Source organism: Myxine glutinosa, chromosome 2 (genome assembly GCF_964187855.1).
Source record: "Myxine glutinosa chromosome 2, kmMyxGlut1.1, whole genome shotgun sequence".
Classification (NCBI taxonomy): domain Eukaryota; kingdom Metazoa; phylum Chordata; class Myxini; order Myxiniformes; family Myxinidae; genus Myxine; species Myxine glutinosa.
This window is the reverse complement of record NC_136262.1, coordinates 55,132,168-55,154,841: the sequence shown is the minus strand read 5'-3', so window position 1 is coordinate 55,154,841 and position 22,674 is coordinate 55,132,168. Positions and strand designations below refer to the sequence as shown.

Sequence of the window (22,674 nt, the reverse complement as noted above, 5' to 3'; positions counted from 1 at the left end):
TATAACAAATATCATGAAACATTTACATTTTGTAGTCCATTGTATAATTTAAATGAACATAAATGCAAATTTCGCATGTGGAAAAAGTAAGTACACCCCTACATTTATACCTAAAATACCTCAAATACCTAAAATTAGAATCAGGTGCACCAGCTCAGGTGCAAATGATTAGAACATCATTAGAGAGGATCTTGGAGGAACCTGTCTTATTTAAACCTCAGACATTTAGTTTGGTTTGCTCTTTGTTGTTGAAGTGTGCGGCGTCACCATGCCTAGATCAAAAGAGCTCTCTGAGGCCTTCAGAAAGGAGGTTATAGATGCCTACGAGTCTGGGAAGGGATTTAAAAAGATCTCCAAACAATTTGAAATCAATCATTCAACTGTCCAGAAGATCATCTTCAAGTGGAGAAGATTCCAAACAACTGCCAACTTGTTCAGGCCAGGCCGCCCCAGCAAGTTCAGCCCGAGAGCAGCACGCAAGATGCTGAAAGAAGTCTCTAAGAACCCCAGAATGTCATCACGGAACCTACAGGTAGCTCTTGCCACTGTTGATGTCAAAGTGCACGAGTCTACCATTAGAAAGAGGCTGCACAAATTTGATCTACATGGGAGGTGTGCCAGGAGGAAACCTTTGCTGTCCAGAAAGAACATCAGGGCAAGACTAAAGTTTGTCAATGAACACCGAGGCAAAGACCAGCACTTCTGGAACAATGTGCTCTGGACAGATGAGTCAAAGGTAGAGCTATTTGGCCACAGTACCAGAAGACATGTTTGGCGAAAACCAAAGACAGCATTTGACCACAAGAACCTGATACCAGCTGTAAAGCATGGTGGTGGAAATATTATGGTTTGGGGCAGCTTTGCTGCATCAGGGACTGGGTAGCTCACCATCATATAATCCATTATGAATTCTTCATTGTACCAGAGGGTGCTTGAGGATAATGTGAGGCCATCTGTCGAAACGTTGAAGCTCAACCGAAGGTGGACCTTGCAACATGACAATGACCCTAAACATACCAGTAAATCCACCAAGGAATGGCTGAAAAGAAAGAAATGGAGGGTTCTGGAATGGCCAAGTCCAAGCCCGAATCTAAATCCCATCGAGATGTTGTGGGGGGATTTGAAAGGAGCTGTGCATGCAAGAAACCCCTCAAACATCGCACAGCTGAAAGAATTCTGCATGGAGGAGTGGGCAAAAATTTCTCCCAGTCGATGTCAGAGACTGGTAGACAGTTATAAGAAATGCCTACTTGAGGTTGTTTCTGCCAAAGGGGGCAATACCACCTGTTAGAGCCAAGGGTGTACTTACTTTTTCCACATTCGAAATTTGCATTTATGTTTATTTAAATTATACAATGGACTACAAAATGTAAATGTTTCATGATATTTGATATATTATATCACCTTTATCTATCAATATTGTTGAAATGAAGATCAAATAGCTGTATGTTGAAATATGTTGAAAAAGTCAAAACTTTACATGGGGTGTACTTACTTTTTCACGTGACTGTACATACATATATACACACATACATACAGTCGTGTCACTGGCGATTAAGATCATCGGTGACGGACAGTCGAAACAGTTTTTTTTACTCCTGAGGTGACACCCAAATATATGGCGGGTATGGCGCGTGAGATAGGAGGCTGCGAGTTGTTTATCTGAATGAAAAGAAACACGGGTTTATTCCCGAACCCACGAACAAACACACACGACAAATGAAAACACAACAATAATAAATTTAATCAAAATTTATCAAGGGGTGAAAATGTCGAAATAAAAACTGAGGTAAATTAATTTCCTAACTGAGATGTCTCCTCATACTGACACAAATACGACACAGTGGAATGTAAAAAAAAACAAAATGGCCCTTTCGTGCTGGCACTTAGCTTTGGTCTGAAGTGGCCCTCTTTGTGGAGAGTGGGGCAATGGCTAAGTTATCTCACGCCAGAGCACACAAGATGGCGCCAGCCGTCGAGGGCAAAGGCGCCCAGAGCCGTAGAGCGAGCAGTGAAGACAGCCGTATTCGCTATAATTCTCCATCCGTGTGATGAACAGCATGGCCTTCAGCCTACTGATGAGCCCCGATAAGCGATGCTGCTTCACAATTGCCACCCAACATGTCCTCTCAAGCACACACAAAATGGCGAGCTTCTTGTTCGTCCAAGACCAACCAAACACACTCCTCTTCTTCACTGGGGTTAGCCAATCGGCCCGTTTGGGGCATGGCCTGATGGCTCCCCCCCCCCCTTCCGAATCTCCGCCTCCCGTGGGTGGGCCCCTTTCTTCTTAGGTCCTGTCCGGGCGGGATTATGTCCGACCGGCTGTTGCTTGGCTTTCTTCCAGCGTGGTAATTGTGATTCAATGGTGGTGCAAAAGCGTAAGGGAAAGATTACAGGGGGGTGTAGTCACGCACTGGGGAAAACTAACCTTAGATCCTAGCGATATTTAGCACAACACCACCCCCGTATGGTGAACACATAAACAACCTTAAGCTACAGTTTCCCTACTTACTACATCGAGATTTCTCCTACGCATTACACGGTCCAAGCTATTTCCTATACAGTGCTACCTTTACTATGGTATCCTTTAACTTACCCTTCCCCCCACCCATAAATGTAACAATACGTACATACACACATACATACACATACAGTTGTGGCCAAAAATATTGGCACCCTTGCAGTTTTTTCAAATAATGCACCATTTCTTCCAGAAAATTGTTGAAATAAAAAAATATTTTAGTATCCACATGTGTATTTCTTTGGTTTGCAGTGGAACAAAACAAAAAGAGCTGAAAAAAATTACTGAATCTTAGCTTATTCCACACAGAAATCCTAAAATGGCCCGGAACAATATTATTGGTACCTTTTAGAAGTTGTTAGAAATAGTTAGATTTCAAGCAGGTGATTCTTCTTTACTTTGGAATTGAACTCACCTGTGGTGAGTTGCCGGTGCCAGCAAAACAAAAATAACTCATTCAACCAGTTTGAATGGAGAAAAGGAGCCATTCTGCTGTTTTGTGTCACTGTGTGTACCACAAAAAAGAAAACCAGAGAATTTACTGAGGAGGTCAGCCACAAGATTGTATCCAAGATTGTATCTAACCCTAACAACAATCTCAAGGCTACAAGTACATCTCCAGAGACCTTGATGTTCCTGTGTCCATCGTACGCAATGTTATCAGGAAGTTTAAGGCCCATGGCACTGTAGCCAACCTCTCTGGAAGTGGCCGCAAGAGAAAACTAGATCGAAGATTGCAGCGAGGAATTGTTCGAATGGTGGAGAAAGCACCTCAATCAACTGCCAAAGAGATTCAAGCTGACCCACAGACACAAGGTACGACAGTTTCAACTTGCACCATCTGTCGCCAACTCAATGAAAGGGGGTTCTATGGTAGGAGACCCAGAAGGACCCCACTGCTGAGAGAGACATAAGAAAGCCTGACTGGAGTTTGCCAAAACACACCTGAATAAGCCAAAATCATTCTGGGAGAATGTCCTGTGGACAGCTGAGAACAAATTCGTCGTTTTTCGTAAAGCATATCATCTCTATGTTTACAGAAAACAAAATGAAGCCTTCAAAGAAAAGAACACCTTCCCTACAGTCAAACGTGGAGGAGGTTGAGTGATGTTTTGGAGTTGCCGTGCTACCTCTGGCACTGAATGCTTTGAATGTGTGCATGGCATCATGAAATCAGGAGATTACCAAGGCATTTTGGAGTGCAATGTTCAACCCAGTGTCAGAAAGCTGGGTCTCCGTCGAAGGTCATGGGTCTTGCAGCAGGACAATGACCCCAAACACACTTCAAAAAGCACCCAGGAATGGTTCAAGACAAAACGCTGGACTTTTCTGAAGTGGCTAGCAATGAGCCCAGATCTAAATCCCATTGAACACCTGTGGGGAGATCTGAAAACAACAGTTGGGAGAAGGCACCCTTCGAATCTGGGAGAACTGGAGAAGTTTGCACAACAAGAGTGGGCCAAATTGCCAGTAGAGAGGTATAGGAAGCTCATTCATGGCTATAGGAAGCGCTTGATTGCATTTATTTTGTCCAAAGTCCGTGTTACCAAATATTAAGTTGAGGGTGTCAATAATTTTGTCAATGCCATTTCTTTTTATTTTCTGATTTAAAAGGATATATTAAGTTCTGAATCAAAAAACAATTGTTCTGTAATATTAACGGTGAAATAAAGAATTGTGGAGACAAAATACTTTTGTCAATTTCAACTTATTTTTAGAGAACATTGTCAGTTATTTGAAAAAAAGTGCAAGGGTGCCAATATTTTTGGCCTGACTGTACATACCATACATACATACACACACACATTACATACCTACACATATACACTCATACACACTGCATACATAGAATTGCTTTGTTTAATATAACAGGTTTATTGAGCAAGCATGGCAATATTGCGTTTGTCCTTCAGGTCGCCACCAAATGTATTTTTTAACTTTTTTTAAAATAAATACAGTTTTGGTGGGCATGATGTTTTCATCTGCTTATAAGCAACTGCCTTTTTTTTTTTTTGCTAGTTTGCAAAAGGCATGAGCTTAGTTCTCCACTCAAATATAATAAAGCTTGGTACTTTTGGTAAGTTTTCACCTAAATTGCGACAATAAAACACTTTTTCATTTAAAGCAGAGCCTTCTATATGAAGCCAGTTGCCCGACATGAAATAATTTGTGACTATCCAGGTGCATACTCAACGTACTACACGATGTGGTATAAATAATACAAAGCATTTCCTTTTATTTTGATGCGCTGATTTTTTCCTTTTTTTACCTCTACAAATATATTATGGGTCAGATTTTAAAAATAATAGAATACATATCAAAGAATTGTGTGCATTGGATCACAAATGACACTACATAGGGCAATTGACACAACTCTCCCTAAAGAGAGCTCTGATGTTATTGCAATGCATCATACATGAAAGACATAATTCTTTCTTGTTCAGGCTTCTAAAATGCTAATAGGAATACTGAGCTTGGGCCTAGCCTGATCGGCTTCTGGCACAGGCAAGTTTTGTACTTCATAGTGGAGACAGGGCATGTGGTTTTTGTGTTGATGATTTATACGGAGCCTATAATGTTCTTACTATACCCTAAACCCAATAATGTTCCCCAATGTCTCTGAGCATGCACTACAATGTCCCCATCATGAGTATGACCATTCCCTAATCTGAGATAACAATAAACTTGACCCTGGCCCTAAACACCTATGGCTGCATTTGGTACAAAGACCTGGACTCGGTGTTTAACTGATTATGAAATTTTAAATGCAACACAACTTACTGCGATTCGAAAATCTAATTTCAGAAGAGTAACATCGTGTTTGTGATTTTGAATTTGATTGTTTTTTTGACCAATCCACCGTAATATGTTATCCTCGCTGCTCAGCAGTGCAGAGATGGTTGCTGCCAGGGTGCTCTCAAAAATGAAAATTTCGCACAACATGATTTAAACTTGTAAACGTCAGACATGCAGCCTGGAGGTCTTCATTAAGTTAATGAAACTACCAGCTCAGCCTTTATTAAAGTCTCCACAAAACTACAGAAAATGACAAATCTTAGGAACGCCACGAATCTGGCTTATTTGTGCCAAAGATGCGTAACTAGCCCAGCAAAGGATCTCACCGACATCTTGACATTTGGCTGACCCAACGTCCGTGTGTTTAACCCCACATAACGAGGCCAGGTCAGCCAAATAACTGATACGTAGTTAATTTGGCTCTTGAAAATAACTGATATGAAACTCATTTGGATCTTGTAATAAAGAAATAAACAAATGTTATTTCAATTGTGCCTCATAAAGTTTCTGGTGTCTGGTTCTTGTTTCACATATGTGGCATTTCTTGTACATGGACTTGTATTTTTTTTTTAATTCGACATACTGTATATTTTTATTCATCATTAAGAACTGTTCTGTCAATATCCTATCCTTGTTTACTGTAGGATTGTTTGGCTCATTTTCACTTGTCCTACATATTTAAGTTTGTTATGTGTGCTTGATAGGAATCTGTAAAAATCACACATATCTTCAGCTACATTTAGTCTGTTTATAATTGTTGCAAACTCAGACAAAGAGTGCATTGTCCTTGCAGCTTGTCAGGATGTCCGCTGGCAGACAAGACCATCCGCAGCATGATAGCATCGACGACTCAGGAGCTCAAGTATGTATTGTAGTTTGTCGGAACGCTTGATGAGTTGACGGGCCTTGCCTGAACCTTATCCCAATTAAGTAATTCCCCACACGGACCCCCATTGCAAAATTGGCAAACTGCATATTTCAAGACCCGTCGAATGTCCCGGTCCAGTAACTGGGCCTCATGGTGTCTTGGTTTTGCATGGCTGGGCCAACTCATAAGCAATAACTTCATTCATCTTGCACTTATATAATGTGTGCTGATTTTTTTTTCCAAAACTTATGCTCATTCACATCATTATTGGTTCACGAGTTATCAAGTGACCACTATATTCGTCATGTGTGTGTGTCTGTCTGTCTCTGTGTGTGTGTGTGTGTGTGTGTCTGTCTGTCCGCAGCATAACTACCCGATGATATCATCCGGTCTTGATGAAACTTGGGTGGGAGGTTGATATCATGATCTAGTTGTGTCCTGCCGAGAGTGGGGGTATTGCGCCCATTGTGGGCGGAGCCACGCCTGAAAAAGATGTCTTTTTAGGGGGTAATCGAGTTCAAGCTACATCTTCTCCGAGGGAGTTGGTGGAATCTGACAGGGGTTTCGATATTTGGTTAGGCCAATGTCATGTGTCTAGCCCCACGGAGCTCGATTTTTCTTTTCTTTTTTCTTCCTTTTTTTCATTTCATTTTTTACCGAATTTTCGGCATTGTGTAGCTAACTAACCTCATAACTGATTATACATTATTTTCTCTCTCATTTCAAGCCCAGTAACCTTCGTTTTGACATTTCCAGGCCTGGCCTGTCCGGGCCTGTTTCCATTATATTCCGTCCTTTGTCATTGAATACCGCTCACTCGTGAACCATCGTCGTCTCCTGACTTGTAAAATATTTAAAATCGATTTTTAAAAAATGAATTTAAACGATTTCAGCATAAGGCTGCAACATAACAAAATGTGAAAAAAGTGAAGGGGTCTGAATACTTTCTGAATGCACTGTATGTGAAAGGTAATATTAAATGATCCCCAACCCCATTCTAATCTTCGATTCGTTTGTGTGTGTAGGGAAGTGTTTTACGCCCCCAAAAATAAAATAGAAAAAAATTGATTTCTTCAAAATGCCAACAGGATTATAACAGCACCAGGCAATGCCGGGTATCCCTCGTATTTGGTACATATAACAATGGGCTGTAAATGTAGAAGCAAATTTGAGAAAATTGAGTGGAAAGGATGGGAAGTGGTGTTGTGGGAGAAAATTAGAAGGTGGTTCATTAGTGGACATATGATTAAGAGGAGGGCAGGAGGATAATGTATAGGACGTACAATGTATGGAAAGGGGATTGATGCTAAATCACAAAGACAGTTTTCTTACATGATAAAGAGACTACTTCAAACAAACCATAAAGTTTCTGCAGCCACACATTTACGCATTCGTCAAAGACACCATGGATAGTTTCATCACAAGTTTGTTTTGCTATGAGATGGTCAGCATGCACATCCCCATGGTTATTTCCTACAACTCCCACCAGGTAAGTGGACCTTTACGAGTCACAATTGTACTTAAAATCTACTTTTCCTTCCCTCCTCTCACATACCTGACACTTACACATTCCTGACACTGTCATTCCTGACAAGTCAAATTATCTCATTTTAGGGTTAGGACCATCACGATGAACCTTAGAGGCGTTTTGTTTACTTTCTGCCATTCTTTGTAAAAAAAATAATAATAAAGGTTTGATCATAGACAAACGAGTTCTAGGGGTTCTTTTCAAAACAAATTCAGCCGGGGTTACACCCGTTGTAGTATGAGTGTTCCTGTAATGAAAAAGTGCATTTACTACATTGTGATGCAACATCTGCGATTTGTCAGATTTCTCAAACATTTTGTTGAATGTCTGAATATTTTTTTTCAGCTATTACTCGCAGCTGGATTTGGTGGACATTAAGTGTGATCTCTGCAGTTCAATTTCAAAATCGTTGCGAATTCAGCTGTGATGAGATGAATTATGGTCCGTTATTAGACATACCATTTTGCGGTAAACCTTACCTTGCGAACAATGATATTAGCACAACAATTGTAGCATTTGCTGTAGTACTGCATATAGGAAAAACTGACAGCCATTTTGAATAGCTGTCTACCAGTATCAAAAAGCTTTGCCCTGTCACTTAGGCAAAATCGATGTGGATCCGTTGCCATGGTTCCCTCCCAGTGTGTACCCTGGATAAGAATAGATACGCCGTATCCCTGTGTGTCGTAAGAGGCAACTAAGAGGGTTGGCGTCAGGAAGGGCATCTGGCCATAAAAAAAACATTGCCTCAAAAAGAGAACCATGACAATTACAACTACATGTGGGCAGGGTACAGCCCGAAGTGGAGATCGGTTTCTGAGGTTTGGGACATGGAATGTAGGGACAATGACAGGGAGATCAGGAGAAGTGGTGGAAGCATTGGTCAGAAGAAGAGTGGACATATGTTGTGTGCAAGAGACGAGATGGAAGGGAAGTGGTGTGAGAATGGTGAAGGGTAGGCAGGGACAGAAATACAAGTTTGTGTGGCAAGGGTGCCTGGAGGGCGTGAATGGTGTTGGTGTCCTGTTTTCTGAGGAGTTTGTAGACAGTGTGGTGAGTGTGACTAGAGTGAGTGATAGGTTGATGATGGTAAAAATGATGATTGGAAAGCTCTTGGTGAACGTCATCTCGGGATATGCTCCGCAGGTTGGTCGAAGCGATGAAGAGAAGGACAAGTTCTGGTGTGCGATAGAGAAGCTGATGGAAAACGTGAAAGATGAGGAAGTTGTTGTGGTAGGAGGAGACCTAAATGGACATGTGGGAAGGAGTATGGATGGTTTTGACGGAGTTCATGGGGGTTACGGATATGGTGTGAGAAATGGAGAAGGTGAAAGGATTTTGGAGTTTGCTGATGGAGCTGATTTGTTGATTTGTAATACTCAGTTCCAGAAAGAGGATAATAAGCTTGTTACATACACGTCAGGTGGGTCGACGACAACCGTTGACTACCTGATGGTGCGTAGGCGAGATAGGGGGCACCTCCGAGACACAAAGGTGATCCCGGGGGAGGAGGCTGTTTCACAGCACCACTTGGTTGTCTGCGACGTAAGGGTGAAAGGTGCGAGGAGAGCTCGGCGGGTGAAGTACCAACCGAGAATAAAGGTGTGGAGGTTGAAAGAGGTGACAGTAAGGGAGGCATTAAAAGAGAGGCTGAGTAGGGTCGAGGATGATGTGGTTGAGCTTGAAAGTGGTTGGATGTCGATGAAAGCTAGTCTGTTGGGAGCCGTTGGTGAGGTATGTGGATGGACAAAAGGACCACCGAGGCACTCGGAAACATGGTGGTGGGATGATGAAGTTGGAAAGAGGATTGACGAGAAGAGGAAGAAGTTCAAGGAGTGGCAGAAGGCGAAGGGTACGGGAGCAGAACCAGCAGAGCATGAAAGTTATAAGGCAGCCAGGAAGGCTGCAAAGAAAGAGGTAGCAAAGGCGCAGGAGGCATGTAGGAAAATGTTCGGAGAACGCTTGGATTCGGAAGAGGGTCAGAAAGCAGTATTCAGGATTGCAAAGCAGATAGCGAAAGAGAGGTGTGATGTGATGGGGGTGAGTTGCTTGAAGAATGAAGTGGGACAAATCGTTGTCGACCCAGATGGAATTAAAGGAAGATGGAAAAGATATATGGAAATGCTGTTGAATACAGAGAATGAATGGGATGGCAACATAGAGAGTAACCCAGTTTTAGGACCGGCAGAGAAGATAACTGAGAAGGAAGTTGAGGAAGCGATAAAAGCAATGAAGGGTAGAAAAGCGGGAGGGCCGACGGGAGTTGTGGGAGATATGTTGAAGGCAGCAGGAAGTTGGGGTGTGAAGAGAATGACAGAGATCTGTAATCTCGTGGTGAAAGAAGGCCGCATTCCAGTGGCTTGGGAACTGAGTACCCTCGTCCCTCTATACAAGGGGAAAGGTGACCCTCTGGAGTGTGGCTCGTACCGAGCGATAAAGTTATTGGAGCATGGAATGAAGGTATTGGAAAGGGTGTTGGAGAGGAGGATAAGGAAGAAAGTGAAGATCGACGAAATGCAGTTTGGATTTATGCCAGGAAGAGGAACGACAGACGCGCTTTTCATTGTGAGGCAGTTGCAGGAGAAGTACATGGAGAAGAGGAAGAAGTTGTTTCTTGGGTTTGTTGATCTGGAGAAAGCATTCGATCGGGTTCCACGCAAAGTATTGACATGGGCATTGAGGAAGTTAGGAGTGGAGGAATGGTTGATCAGAGTAGTGATGGCAATGTACAAAAGAGCGCGCACAGCTGTAAGGACGAAGGACGGGAACAGTGGTGAGTTTGAGGTGAAGGTGGGAGTGCATCAGGGGTCGGTACTAAGTCCACTACTATTTGTAGCTGTGATGGAGGTGCTGGCTCAGAACGTAAAGGAGGGTTTACCATGGGAGTTGTTGTATGCAGATGATCTGGTGTTGATTGCGGAAAGTATGGATGGACTGAAGGAAAAGATGAACACGTGGAAGGAATGTATGGAGACAAAAGGTCTGAAGGTGAATATCGGATAGACGAAGGTGATGGCAAGTGGTAAAGCATGTGGTGAGGTGGAAAGAACTGGGAAGTGGCCCTGTGCTGTGTGTAGGAAGGGTGTCGGAGTGAACTCCATTCAGTGTACAATGTGCGCTGAGTGGGTTCATCAAAAATGTAGTGGTCTGAGAGGGTCATTAACCAGTGTGGCAGCTACATTCAAATGTAAGGTGTGCACAGAGGGAGCTGCAGATGGAGGAAATGTTGAGTTGGATCTTGGAGACGGCGTGAAGCTGGAAGGTGTGAAAACATTTTGCTACCTCGGAGACATGCTGAATGGAGAAGGTGGATCAGACTCGGCAACGGTTGCTCGAGTGAGATGTGCATGGAAGACGTTTCGGGAATTGAGTGGCGTGCTGATGATGAGGGGAGTGTCGTTGAAGCTGAAGGGAAAGGTGTATGCTGCATGTGTGAGAAGTGTTATGATTTATGGGAGCGAGACATGGGTAATGAACGCAGAGCAGCAACGAAGGTTGGAAAGGGTGGAAATGCGAATGGTTCGATGGATGTGCGGTGTATCGTTGAGAGAGAGGAAGACAAATGATTAATTGCGAATGATGATGGGAATAGAGCCTGTGATTGATGCTGTGAAGAGGAACAGGTTGAGATGGTTTGGTCATCTGTTGAGGAAGGATGAAAGTGACTGGTTGAGAAGAGTGATGGAAATGAATGTAGAAGGAAGTAGAAGACGGGGAAGACCGAGAAAGACTTGGCTGAAGATGGTGGAAGAAGAAATGCGGGCAAGGGGGTTAACAAGGAGAGATGCAGAAAATAGGGCAAAATGGAGAAGATTGTCATGGGGACCGCAAGGCTAACCCCCGCTCCAGCAGGGAAAATGGCCTTTAAAATGCATGTTGTTGTTGTTGTTGTATCCGTTGCCATGGTTCCATAGCCCACGACCACAATAAAAGCAGAACAGCTTATAGGAACATTTGCATCTCTGCACAGTCAGGATACGACCTAACTGTGTCCTCTGTCCATATCCAGTCTTGGCCGCTAAACGAATGATCTGGCTAGGGCCTTCATCTGATACATACCTGGGTATACAGCTATTTGATCTTCATTTCAACAATATTGATAGATAAAGGTGATATAAGATAACAAATATCATGAAACATTTACATTTTGTAGTCCATTGTATAATTTATATAAACATAAATGCAAATTTCGCATGTGGAAAAAGTAAGTGCACCCTTGGCCCTAATAGGTTGTATTGCCCCCTTTGGCAGAAACAACCTCAAGTAGGCGTTTCTCATAACTGTCTACCAGTCTCTGACATCGACTCTGACAAATTTTTGCCCACTCCTCCATGCAGAATTCTTTCAGCTGTGCGATGTTTGAGAGGTTTCTTGCATGCACAGCTCGTTTCAAATCCCCCGACAACATCTCGATGGGATTTATATCAGGGCTTTGACTTGGCCATTCCAGAACCCTCCATTTATTTCTTTTCAGCCATTCCTTGGTGGATTTACTGGTATGTTTAGGGTCATTGTCATGTTGCAAGGTCCACCTTCGGTTGAGCTTCAACTTTCCGACAGATGGCCTCACATTATCCTCAAGCACCCTCTGGTACATTGAAGAATTCATAATGGATTATATGATGGTGAGCTGCCGAGGCCCTGATGCAGCAAAGCTGCCCCAAACCATAATATTTCCACCACCATGCTTTACAGTTGGTATCAGGTTCTTGTGGTCAAATGCTGTCTTTGGTTTTGGCCAAACATGTCTTCTGGTACTGTGGCCAAATAGCTCTACCGTTGACTCATCTGTCCAGAGCACATTGTTCCAGAAGTGCTGGTCTTTGTGTAGGTGTTAATTAGCAAACTTTAGTCTTGCCCTGATGTTCTTTCTGGACAGCAAAGGTTTCGTCCTGGCACACCTCCCATGCAGATCAAATTTGTGCAGCCTCTTTCTAATGGTAGACTCGTGCACTTTGACATCAACTGTGGCAAGAGCTACCTGTCGGTCCTGTGATGACATTCTGGGATTCTTTGAGACTTATTTCAGCATCTTGCGGTCTGCTCTCGGGCTGAACTTGCTGGAGTGACCTGGCCTGAACAAGTTGGCAGTTGTTTGGAATCTTCTCCACTTGTAGATGATCTTCCGGACAGTCGAATGATTGATTTCAAATTGTTTGGAGATCTTTTTAAATCCCTTCCCAGACTCGTAGGCATCTATAACCTTCTTTCTGAAGGCCTGAGAGAGCTCTTTTGATCTAGGCATGGTGACGCCGCGCACTTCAACAACAAAGAGCAAACCAAACTGAATGTCTGAGGTTTAAATAAGACAGGTTCCTCCAAGATCCTCTCTAACAATGTTCTATACACCTGAGCTGGTGCACCTGATTCTAATTTTAGGTATTTGAAGTAGTGATAAATGTCGGGGTGTACTTACTTTTTCCACATGCGAAATTTGCATTTATGTTTATTTAAATTATACAATGGACTACAAAATGTAAATGTTTCATGATATTTGTTATATTATATCACCTTTATCTATCAATATCGTTGAAATGAAGATCAAATAGCTGTATGTTGAAATATGTTGAAAAAGTGAAAACTTTACATGGGGTGTACTTACTTTTTCACGTGACTGTAATTCTGCAAGCATGTGTTCTTGCAGTGGGGATGGTATAACTACACATCTTCCCCATAATAGACACCTGTCGTCGACATAAAATTGGTGTCTACGGCACCAATATGGTTGAATGGCCTTGTCGGTACTGTAATTGGGCCAACCTGACATGGTGTACTCGTACACTTTGGTCAAGATCGCGTATTTTCTCGTACAATCTTTGATTCGTTTTGCGATAGTGGGTAGTGAATCTACTACAGTTTTGAAAACAAAATTTTCCTCGGATCAGTATTTGGATAATCTACCGGAAATCTACTCAACATATCTGCATTGGCATTTTGCTCAGAGGTACGGTACTCTATCTATTATGTATACGCAGTTAACAAGTTTCTTCGTGTCAAAATGTAGCAAAACTTTGTCATCAATGAGAACGTTTTTCACATGCACAAACGTCTCCTCAGCACACTTTGCAGACCACGCCCACTTTGTGTGCTGGTTCAATAGGTCGTAGAGGGGGTGCAGCTTGGAAAACGAGGTTGAGACAAATTTCCATAATAGTTCAGCATTCCCAAAAATGACTTTAGTTGTGAAACATTTTTAGGTCTGGAGACCTTCTGAATAGCCTCCACTTTGCTTTGCCAGGGGTAGATTCTATCTGCACCCAAAAAATGACCTAAATACTCACATTGCAGTTTGAAAAAATTGGAAAACTTTTTCCCCCATTTCGATGGACATTGTATTTGTTAAACCTAACAAACACTTTCCCAAGAACTCTGATATGTTCTTCTACTGGCTCGGTAGCTGCTATAACATCAATGCAACAAAGTACATGACCTAAACCTGCCAAAATCTTGTCCATGGTAGCCTGAAACTGAGATGGGCAGTTTTCACACCAAAACACAAACGTTTAGTTGCCAATAAACTTTTCTGTGTTCAACACCATAAACTTTGCTGAATCTTCATTCAGAAAGGACTGGTTAAATGCACGTCAGTTAAATCTAACTTTGAGACTTCCTTGGGTTGTGTATCGCATCTGTCCACATAGTCGTCAAAGCACTCAAATTTCCCATCAAATTCGCCAATATTTCCAAATGCAGCCTTGCGTTCGGGTTCCAAAAAAAAAAACGACACTCTCGCCTATTTTTTGTATCCTGGATTAGTGAATACACTGAGTATTCCAGCCCACTCGGCTGAGGAAAAATGGAGACGACCCAGACGTAGGGAAACCGTAACCAAAGTGCTTTATTGCATGCGTACTCTCCCGGTGACGTCAACCCCCGAACATTCAAGGATACATCAACCAGCTTCGTCAGGTTGGAAATAGAAAGACTTTTTTTTTAAACTCAACCCATTTTCATGCAAACTAGGATCTAGTTACTAGCTTGAAATAAAATATCTATTTATCCTTCATGCAGTGGATGATGTCTTTAAAATAGTCATTCATCATTCATGCAGTAGATGATTTCTTAAAAATAGATATTTATCATTCATGCAGTGGATGATTTCTTTAAAATAGACATTTATCATTCATGCAATAGATGATTTCTTTAAAATAGACATTTATCATTCATGCCATAGATGATTTCTTTAAAATAGTAATTTATCATTCATGCAGTCGATGATTTCTTTAAAATAGTAATTTATCATTCATGCAGTCGATGATTTCTTTAAAATAGTAATTTATCATTCATGCAGTCGATGATTTCTTTAAAATAGACATTTATCATTCGTGCAATAGATGATTTCTTTAAAATAGACATTTATCATTCATGCAATCGATGATTTCTTTAAAATAGACATTTATCATTCATGCAATCGATGATTTCTTTAAAATAGTAATTTATCATTCATGCAGTCGATGATTTCTTTAAAATAGACATTTATCATTTGTGCAATAGATGATTTCTTTAAAATAGACATTTATCATTCATGCAATAGATGATTTCTTTAAAATAGACATTTATCATTCATGCAGTCGATGATTTCTTTAAAATAGACATTTATCATTTGTGCAATAGATGATTTCTTTAAAATAGACATTTATCATTCATGCAATAGATGATTTCTTTAAAATAGACATTTATCATTCATGCAGTCGATGATTTCTTTAAAATAGACATTTATCATTCATGCAATAGATGATTTCATTAAAATAGTAATTTATCATTCATGCAGTCGATGATTTCTTTAAAATAGTAACTTGTCATTCATGCAGTCGATGATTTCTTTAAAATAGACATTTATCATTCGTGCAATAGATGATTTCTTTAAAATAGACATTTATCATTCATGCAATAGATGATTTCTTTAAAATAGACATTTATCATTCATGCAGTCGATGATTTCTTTAAAATAGACATTTATCATTCATGCAATAGATGATTTCTTTAAAATAGACATTTATCATTCATGCAATAGATGATTTCTTTTAAATAGTAATTTATCATTCATGCAGTCGATGATTTCTTTAAAATAGACATTTATCATTCATGCAATAGATGATTTCTTTAAAATAGTAATTTATCATTCATGCAGTCAATGATTTCTTTAAAATAGACATTTATCATTCGTGCAATAGATGATTTCTTTAAAATAGACATTTATCATTCATGCCATAGATGATTTCTTTAAAATAGTAATTTATCATTCATGCAGTCGATGATTTCTTTAAAATAGACATTTATCATTCGTGCAATAGATGATTTCTTTAAAATAGTAATTTATTATTCATGCAGTGGATGATTTCTTTAAAATAGTAATTTATCATTCATGCAGTGGGTGATTTCTTTAAAATAGTAATTCATCATTCATGCAGTGGATGATTTCTTTAAAATAGTAATTTATCATTCATGCAGTGGATGATTTCTTTAAAATAGACATTTATCATTCGTGCAATAGATGATTTCTTTAAAATAGACATTTATCATTGTGCAATAGATGATTTCTTTAAAATAGTAATTTATCATTCATGCAGTAGACGATTTCTTTAAAATAGACATTTATCATTCGTGCAATAGATGATTTCTTTAAAATAATAATTTATTATTCATGCAGTGGATGATTTCTTTAAAATAGTAATTTATCATTCATGCAGTGGGTGATTTCTTTAAAATAGTAATTTATTATTCATGCAGTGGATGATTTCTTTAAAATAGTAATTTATCATTCATGCAGTGGATGATTTCTTTAAATAGTAATTTATCATTCATGCAATAGATGATTTCTTTAAAATAGACATTTATCATTCATGCAATAGATGATTTCTTTAAAATAGACATTTATCATTCGTGCAATAGATGATTTCTTTAAAATAGACATTTATCATTGTGCAATAGATGATTTCTTTAAAATAGTAAATTTATCATTCATGCAGTAGACGATTTCTTTAAAATAGACATTTATCATTCGTGCAATAGATGATTTCTTTAAAATAATAATTTATTATTCATGCAGTGGATGATTTCTTTAAAATAGTAATTTATCATTCATGCAGTGGGTGATTTCTTTAAAATAGTAATTTATTATTCATGCAGTGGATGATTTCTTTAAAATAGTAATTTATCATTCATGCAGTGGATGATTTCTTTAAATAGTAATTTATCATTCATGCAGTGGATGATTTCTTTAAAATAGTAATTTATCATTCATGCAGTGGATGATTTCTTTAAAATAGTAATTTATCATTCATGCAGTGGGTGCTTTCTTTAAAATAGTAATTTATCATTCATGCAGTGGGTGATTTCTTTAAAATAGTCATTTATCCTTCATGCAGTCGAGGTTCACTTGCTTGGAATTTGATAAAAGTTTAAATAATTCGGTTGATAACCTGCACTTGAATGTTTATTTGGGGGCACTAGATTTCTTCACAAATTATGAACAACTAGGATACAGTTATTCAATGTCCTCCTCTCTTCCTTGTTTTTCACTCCAATCAATCTCAGGTGTCCTACACCTGCTTGTGATGGTTCTGGACACATTACTGGAAACTACACTTCACATCGCAGGTATTCAACTCATCTCACATAAGTAATCTTTGAGGTTTTTTCTATTTTTCATCTGCACAAAGATCAAAGCTTTTAAAAATTATTCTTGAGAAGGATGCTTACAGCACATGATCAACAAATCCAATGTTAATGCCATTAACGCACTGATTTTATTTTATTCTGGGAACATAATTGTTTTAAACATGCTAAGTAGATGCACAAAAAAACCTCATAGTTGGGAGCAATCATACTTGAGAGTGGAAGCATCATCAACTATAACAAACACATTGGGAAAGGCTGAGGCCGAAAGCCTTACCCTCGACGATTGTTATAATTACCCTGCGCTCACGAAGCGAAAAGCGGTGTTAAGCATTCAGTTACGTACGTACGTGTGTGTGCCGTACGTGTCTGCATTTTAAAAATTCATTTCCGTTGGTCCGATTGACATGAAATTCTCACCATAAGAGCGCCTCCTCCTGTAGAATATTTTAATGATTATTATGACGTCATAGGTCACGTGGTGCAGGCGCCATCTTGGAAAAACTTTGCACCTCTATATCTCTGAAACCATTCCATGGAAAAAATTGAGACCTGGCTCATTGTCAAGCACTCCCCATGCGGAATAAGATATGTTAATGTTGATGTCATCGGTGCCTTCATTATGACATCATAATTCGACAAGTGCAACACTTATCCGATCATTATTTTAAAAATTCCAGCAACTGTTGGTCTGATGGACACGAAATTTTCACCATAGAAGCGCCTCCTCCTTTAGAATATTTGAATGATAATCATGACGTCATAGGTCATGTGGTACAGGCGCCATCTTGGAAAAACCGAAAAAAGTTTCACCTCTATATCTCCAAAACGGCTGCATGGAAAAAATTGAAACATGGCTCATTGTAAAGAACTCCATATGGGGAATAGGTGTTTTTAACAATGACGTAATTGGTACAATAATTATGACGTCATAATTCGACAGGGACAACGCTTCGTCTGATCAGTTTGAAATTTATTGAGTGTGATCTATGCAACAATTATATTAGAGAATATAAATTTATGATGTCATCGCTCACGTGGTCTGGCAGCCATATTGGATTAAAGAAAAAAATGTTCAAAAACAGAAGAGTTGGCTCACAACAAGTTGACTGCGCAGGGTAAGTATTCTAAGAATACCATCTAGTTGGTGATGCTTTCTCTTTCAAGTACTTTCAAGTTCTTTCAAGTACAAGTCTCACTTCCGTTTCCGGTTCCTGGAGCAAGGAAGCGTCTTTGACCTCTGCACGGCAGCAAAGTTATAGTATTTTTTCCATTTGTGTCTTCGTCAATCTCTACTCGTTTTTTATTGTGCATGTGTTGCAGTGTGTTTTCCAGTTGGTGTTGATTTGCAATTCTTGCAAACTTTTGTATAATTTAATCGTTTTCTGTCCCACCGCATGCGCGGCCTGGTTTCTCTCGGCTTCCCTACCCCCATAGGTGTTCTGTGAATTTAAGTTCTTTCCTTCGCTGTATTGCTTATTTCTTAGATTTTCTCTTCTCCCCCTAACTTCCCCGAACATCGACCACTTGTCTAACGTTTTAAATACCGTCTGGCAAATACCGTAATTAATCGTGTTCTGCTCCTCGTGTGCGGCCTTGTACCCCCGTCGTTGTTTGCTAACTTAAGTCCCCTACTTCGTGTTTTGCTCGGCTCTTAGATTTTTCCCTTCTACCCCGAACATAATACTCTTTGTCTGATGTTTTAAATCCCCACCCCCAAAAAAATATAAAAAATTAAAAAATAACCAAAAACATTTATTTTTCCTGTCTCCGCGTGTGCTGTTGTCTCAATGTCTCATCCAGTATCTCTGTCCAGGTGTGCTGTTCGCCCCGCCCCCATTATCTCCTTGCCATCCACCTTTTGCTCTGTTCAGGTGACTCGTGGTGGTCCCTCTCCGCCCTCCCACCGTCGGAATTTTGTGCATTTAAGATTGTTCACGGTTCTGTTTAAATATTATTTAAATATGTTTAAACTTTCCCCTTCAGTGTTTTATTCAGTGGTATATTACAACATGCTGTTTTTCTTCATATTTAAAAGGCTTCTTTCAATTTCCTCTCCAACTCATTCCACTTCAAAAAAAATAAATTCAATCCCTTATAACTCTAAATCACTGCATGCTCTAAATTCACATTCTTTCCATCCTTCCCCCATCGTTCTTAATCGGATTGCTAACTTGAAAATCACAATAAACCCAATTTGTTATCAATGTTCGTCTTTCATTAATCATCCACTTTCTAAACTCCCCTCTTGCCCCTCCCCTCCAAATCCCCCCCCCCCTTGCCCCTACACTCCTAAAGTCCCCCCTTCCCCCTCCACTCCTAAACTCCCCCCTTGCCCCTCCCCTCCTAAACTCCCCCCTCACTCCTCCCCTTCAAAACTCCCCCCCAACCCCTCCCATTCAAATCTCCTCCCATACCATTCCTTTCCAATTCTCCCTCCCCCCTCCTCCTCCTCAAAGCTGCCTCCTCCCCACTTCGTCTCCCTTCTATCTCATACCTCCACCTCCCCCAACCTTCTACTTTCATCTGCCCCCCCTCAAACAACCCCTCACTGTGCCTCATCCCTTCACCATCAAACCTTTCGTTCTCCTCATCCTTCCTTTTCTTGTAACTCTTCTGTTTTATCTGACACACTATCAACTGCTCCCCCTACCCCCCCCCTCTCATCCTTCATCTTACCCGACATCTCCCCTCCCCTGTGCTGTACCAGATGCTCCCCCTCTCTCTTCATTAACGGTATGGACCTCAAACATCCGGGGCCTTCGCTCAAACCTGACTGATCTCTCCATACAGGTTGCTTCTGACAATCCAGACTTGATCTGCTTCACAGAAACTTTCCTCCTTCAATATGTCTCTGATTCCTTAATATCTCTTCCTGGTTACTCCCTCCTCCGGTATGATAGACCTGAGCCTCTTCCTGGTGGTGGGGTGGCTGTCTTTATCAAAAACTATCTTCCTCACTCTCCTTGCACTGCCCTCTCTCCACCTCACCCCCAGGAGTACCTCTGGCTACGGCTTCCTCTCCGCTCCCACCTTTTGTTCATATGTGTTCTGTACCGTCCTCCAAACAGTCATGACTCCATTTACATTTCACTGTCTGACAACATGGACCAACTTCTATCCACTCATCCGAACTCTCTCTTCCTCATATGTGGCGACTTCAACTGTCATCATGCCAGCTGGCTGGGTGTGGGTTAATCTCTCACCGGCCATGGCACCTCAGCAAAGGACTTCTGCGACTCACTGGGATTGATACAATCTGTCAATTTCCCGACCCGGATCTCAGCCAATGGTGTATCTTCTCTTCTAGACTTGGTTATGACAAACTTCCCTGCCAATGTCTGCTGCTCGTCTTCTGCCCCAATCGGTTCTTCTGATCATGTGCTTGTTAAAGTGGACATCTCTCTGGCCATTCTCAGAGAGCATCCTCAGCGTCGCCGAGTCTGGCATTTCACTCAGGCCGACTGGCACGGTCTTCAAGCAGCCATCAATCATCTGGACTGGTCTCCCATCTCCACTGCCTCTGACATCAATTCTTCCTGGGAATTCTTCCAAAGCAAACTGCTCTCTCTCATGCACAGATTTATCCCATCTCGTCTTCAGTTGTCTTACCCTTCCTCCCGTCCATGGTACACTGAATCTTGTGGTGAGGCAGTTGCCCTGAAACAACTTGCCTTTGCCTCTTGGAAGGCTAATCCAACTGAAGGCAATCTCAGTTCCTTCCACCAAGCTCGGAACAAGTGTGTGTCTACCCTCAGGAGTGCCAGGAAGCACTATCTCTCCACACTCAAGAATGAACTCTCAAACCTGTCTCCTTCCTCCAAATCCTGGTGGCGTCTGGTCAAAGACGTTTCTGGTGTTTGTTCCCCCTCCATCCCCTCCCTTACCTCAAATTGCTACACAGTTGACACCGCACGTGACAAAGCCGAATGCCTCAACTCTGTGTTTGCCTCAAAATCTTGTGTCCCAAACCCATCTCTCTCTGTTCCCACCTTACCCAGTCGAACCCAACTGCTCCAGGACTCTGTGTCCTTCTCTCCTCACAAGGTGGAGTAGTTTTTGTCAAACCTCGACTCTGATTCTGCAACTGGACCAGACGGCATCAGCCCACGGGTCTTAAAATCCTGCTTTGCCGCTCTATCTCACCCTCTCTCTGTTCTTTTCACCCTCTCTTTTGCTCAAGGTCATCTGCCAGCATCCTGGCAATCAGCAAACATTACCGCTTTACACAAAAAAGGTGCAAAAACAGATCCTTGCAACTACAGCCCAATCAGCCTGCTCCCAATTATCAGCAAAGTCATGGAATCCATCATTGCTTCGGATATCAAATCCTTCCTCTTCTCCAATGGCTTGATCTCCGATCATCAATTTGGATTCAGACCTGGTCATTCTACTCTGGACATGCTGCTTCTGCTGTCTCAACAATGGATGGAGGTCCTCAATGCCAAACAGGAAATCAGAGCCGTCTCCCTTGACATATCACGTGCCTTTGATACGGTCTGGCACCCAGTTCTGCTCACCAAACTCTCCTCCTATGGTATCCATGGAAATCTCCATGCATGGCTTGCGGACTTCCTCTCTGGTCATAGACAACGTGTGGCCCTGAATGGATTTCTCTCATCTCCCCTTCCTGTTCAGGCTTGAGTTCCCCAAGGCAGTGTTCTGGGCCCTGTGCTTTTTCTGGTCTTTATCAATGATCTCTCCGACTCTCTGGAAAATCCTCTCTATCTCTTTGTTGATGACTCCACTCTCTGCTGCTCCATTCCTCTTCCCTCAGACCAGCAGTCTGCAAACTCCTCACTCTCTGAAGACCTGGACAAAATCACAGACTGGTCAAACAAGTGGAACATGTCTTTCAATCCTGACAAATCTCACACTCTTACTGTGTCTCTCCGAAAAGATCGACTGGGCAACCCTCCCATCTACTTTCTCAACAATCCTCTCCAAGAAGCTCTGTCGCTAAAGCTTTTGGGTCTCACTATCTGCCATGATCTTTCTTGGGAAAACCACATTTCCAAGCTGGCCTCCAAAGCCAGTCGCCGACTGGGCATCCTCCATTGTGCGAAGTCCTTCCTCGGCACACCTGAGCTCCTCACCACATACAAGGCTTTCATCCGCAGCTCAATGGAATACTGTTCTCCCCTATGGGCCGGTGCTCCTGCTTCACACCTAGCTCGGCTTCACGCTGTTGAAACCAAAGCTTTCAGAATCATTGGAATCTCCCGTGATGAAGCTATCTCCGAGGGCCTTTCACTCACTCACCGCAGACAGGTAGGTGGTCTTTCTGTCTTCTACCGACTCCTCTCCGGCCTTGCTCCCCCAGCTCTCTTTGTGCTCTGT

At 41.4% G+C, this 22,674-nt stretch overlaps 1 protein-coding gene across 4 annotated transcripts in view; it reads left to right on the top strand.

The window, feature by feature from the left end:
- The window catches only part of LOC137421785 (myelin transcription factor 1-like protein), a 253,738-nt gene that overhangs the window by 145,989 nt on the left and 85,075 nt on the right, over window positions 1-22,674 (top strand). For all 4 annotated transcript variants that reach the window (XM_068108183.2, XM_068108181.2, XM_068108184.2 and 1 more), the window contains exons 15-16: window positions 6,114-6,182; window positions 17,254-17,316. In XM_068108183.2, coding sequence (XP_067964284.2) covers window positions 6,114-6,182; window positions 17,254-17,316 — 132 coding nt within the window. The remainder of the gene's footprint in view (window positions 1-6,113; window positions 6,183-17,253; window positions 17,317-22,674) is intronic.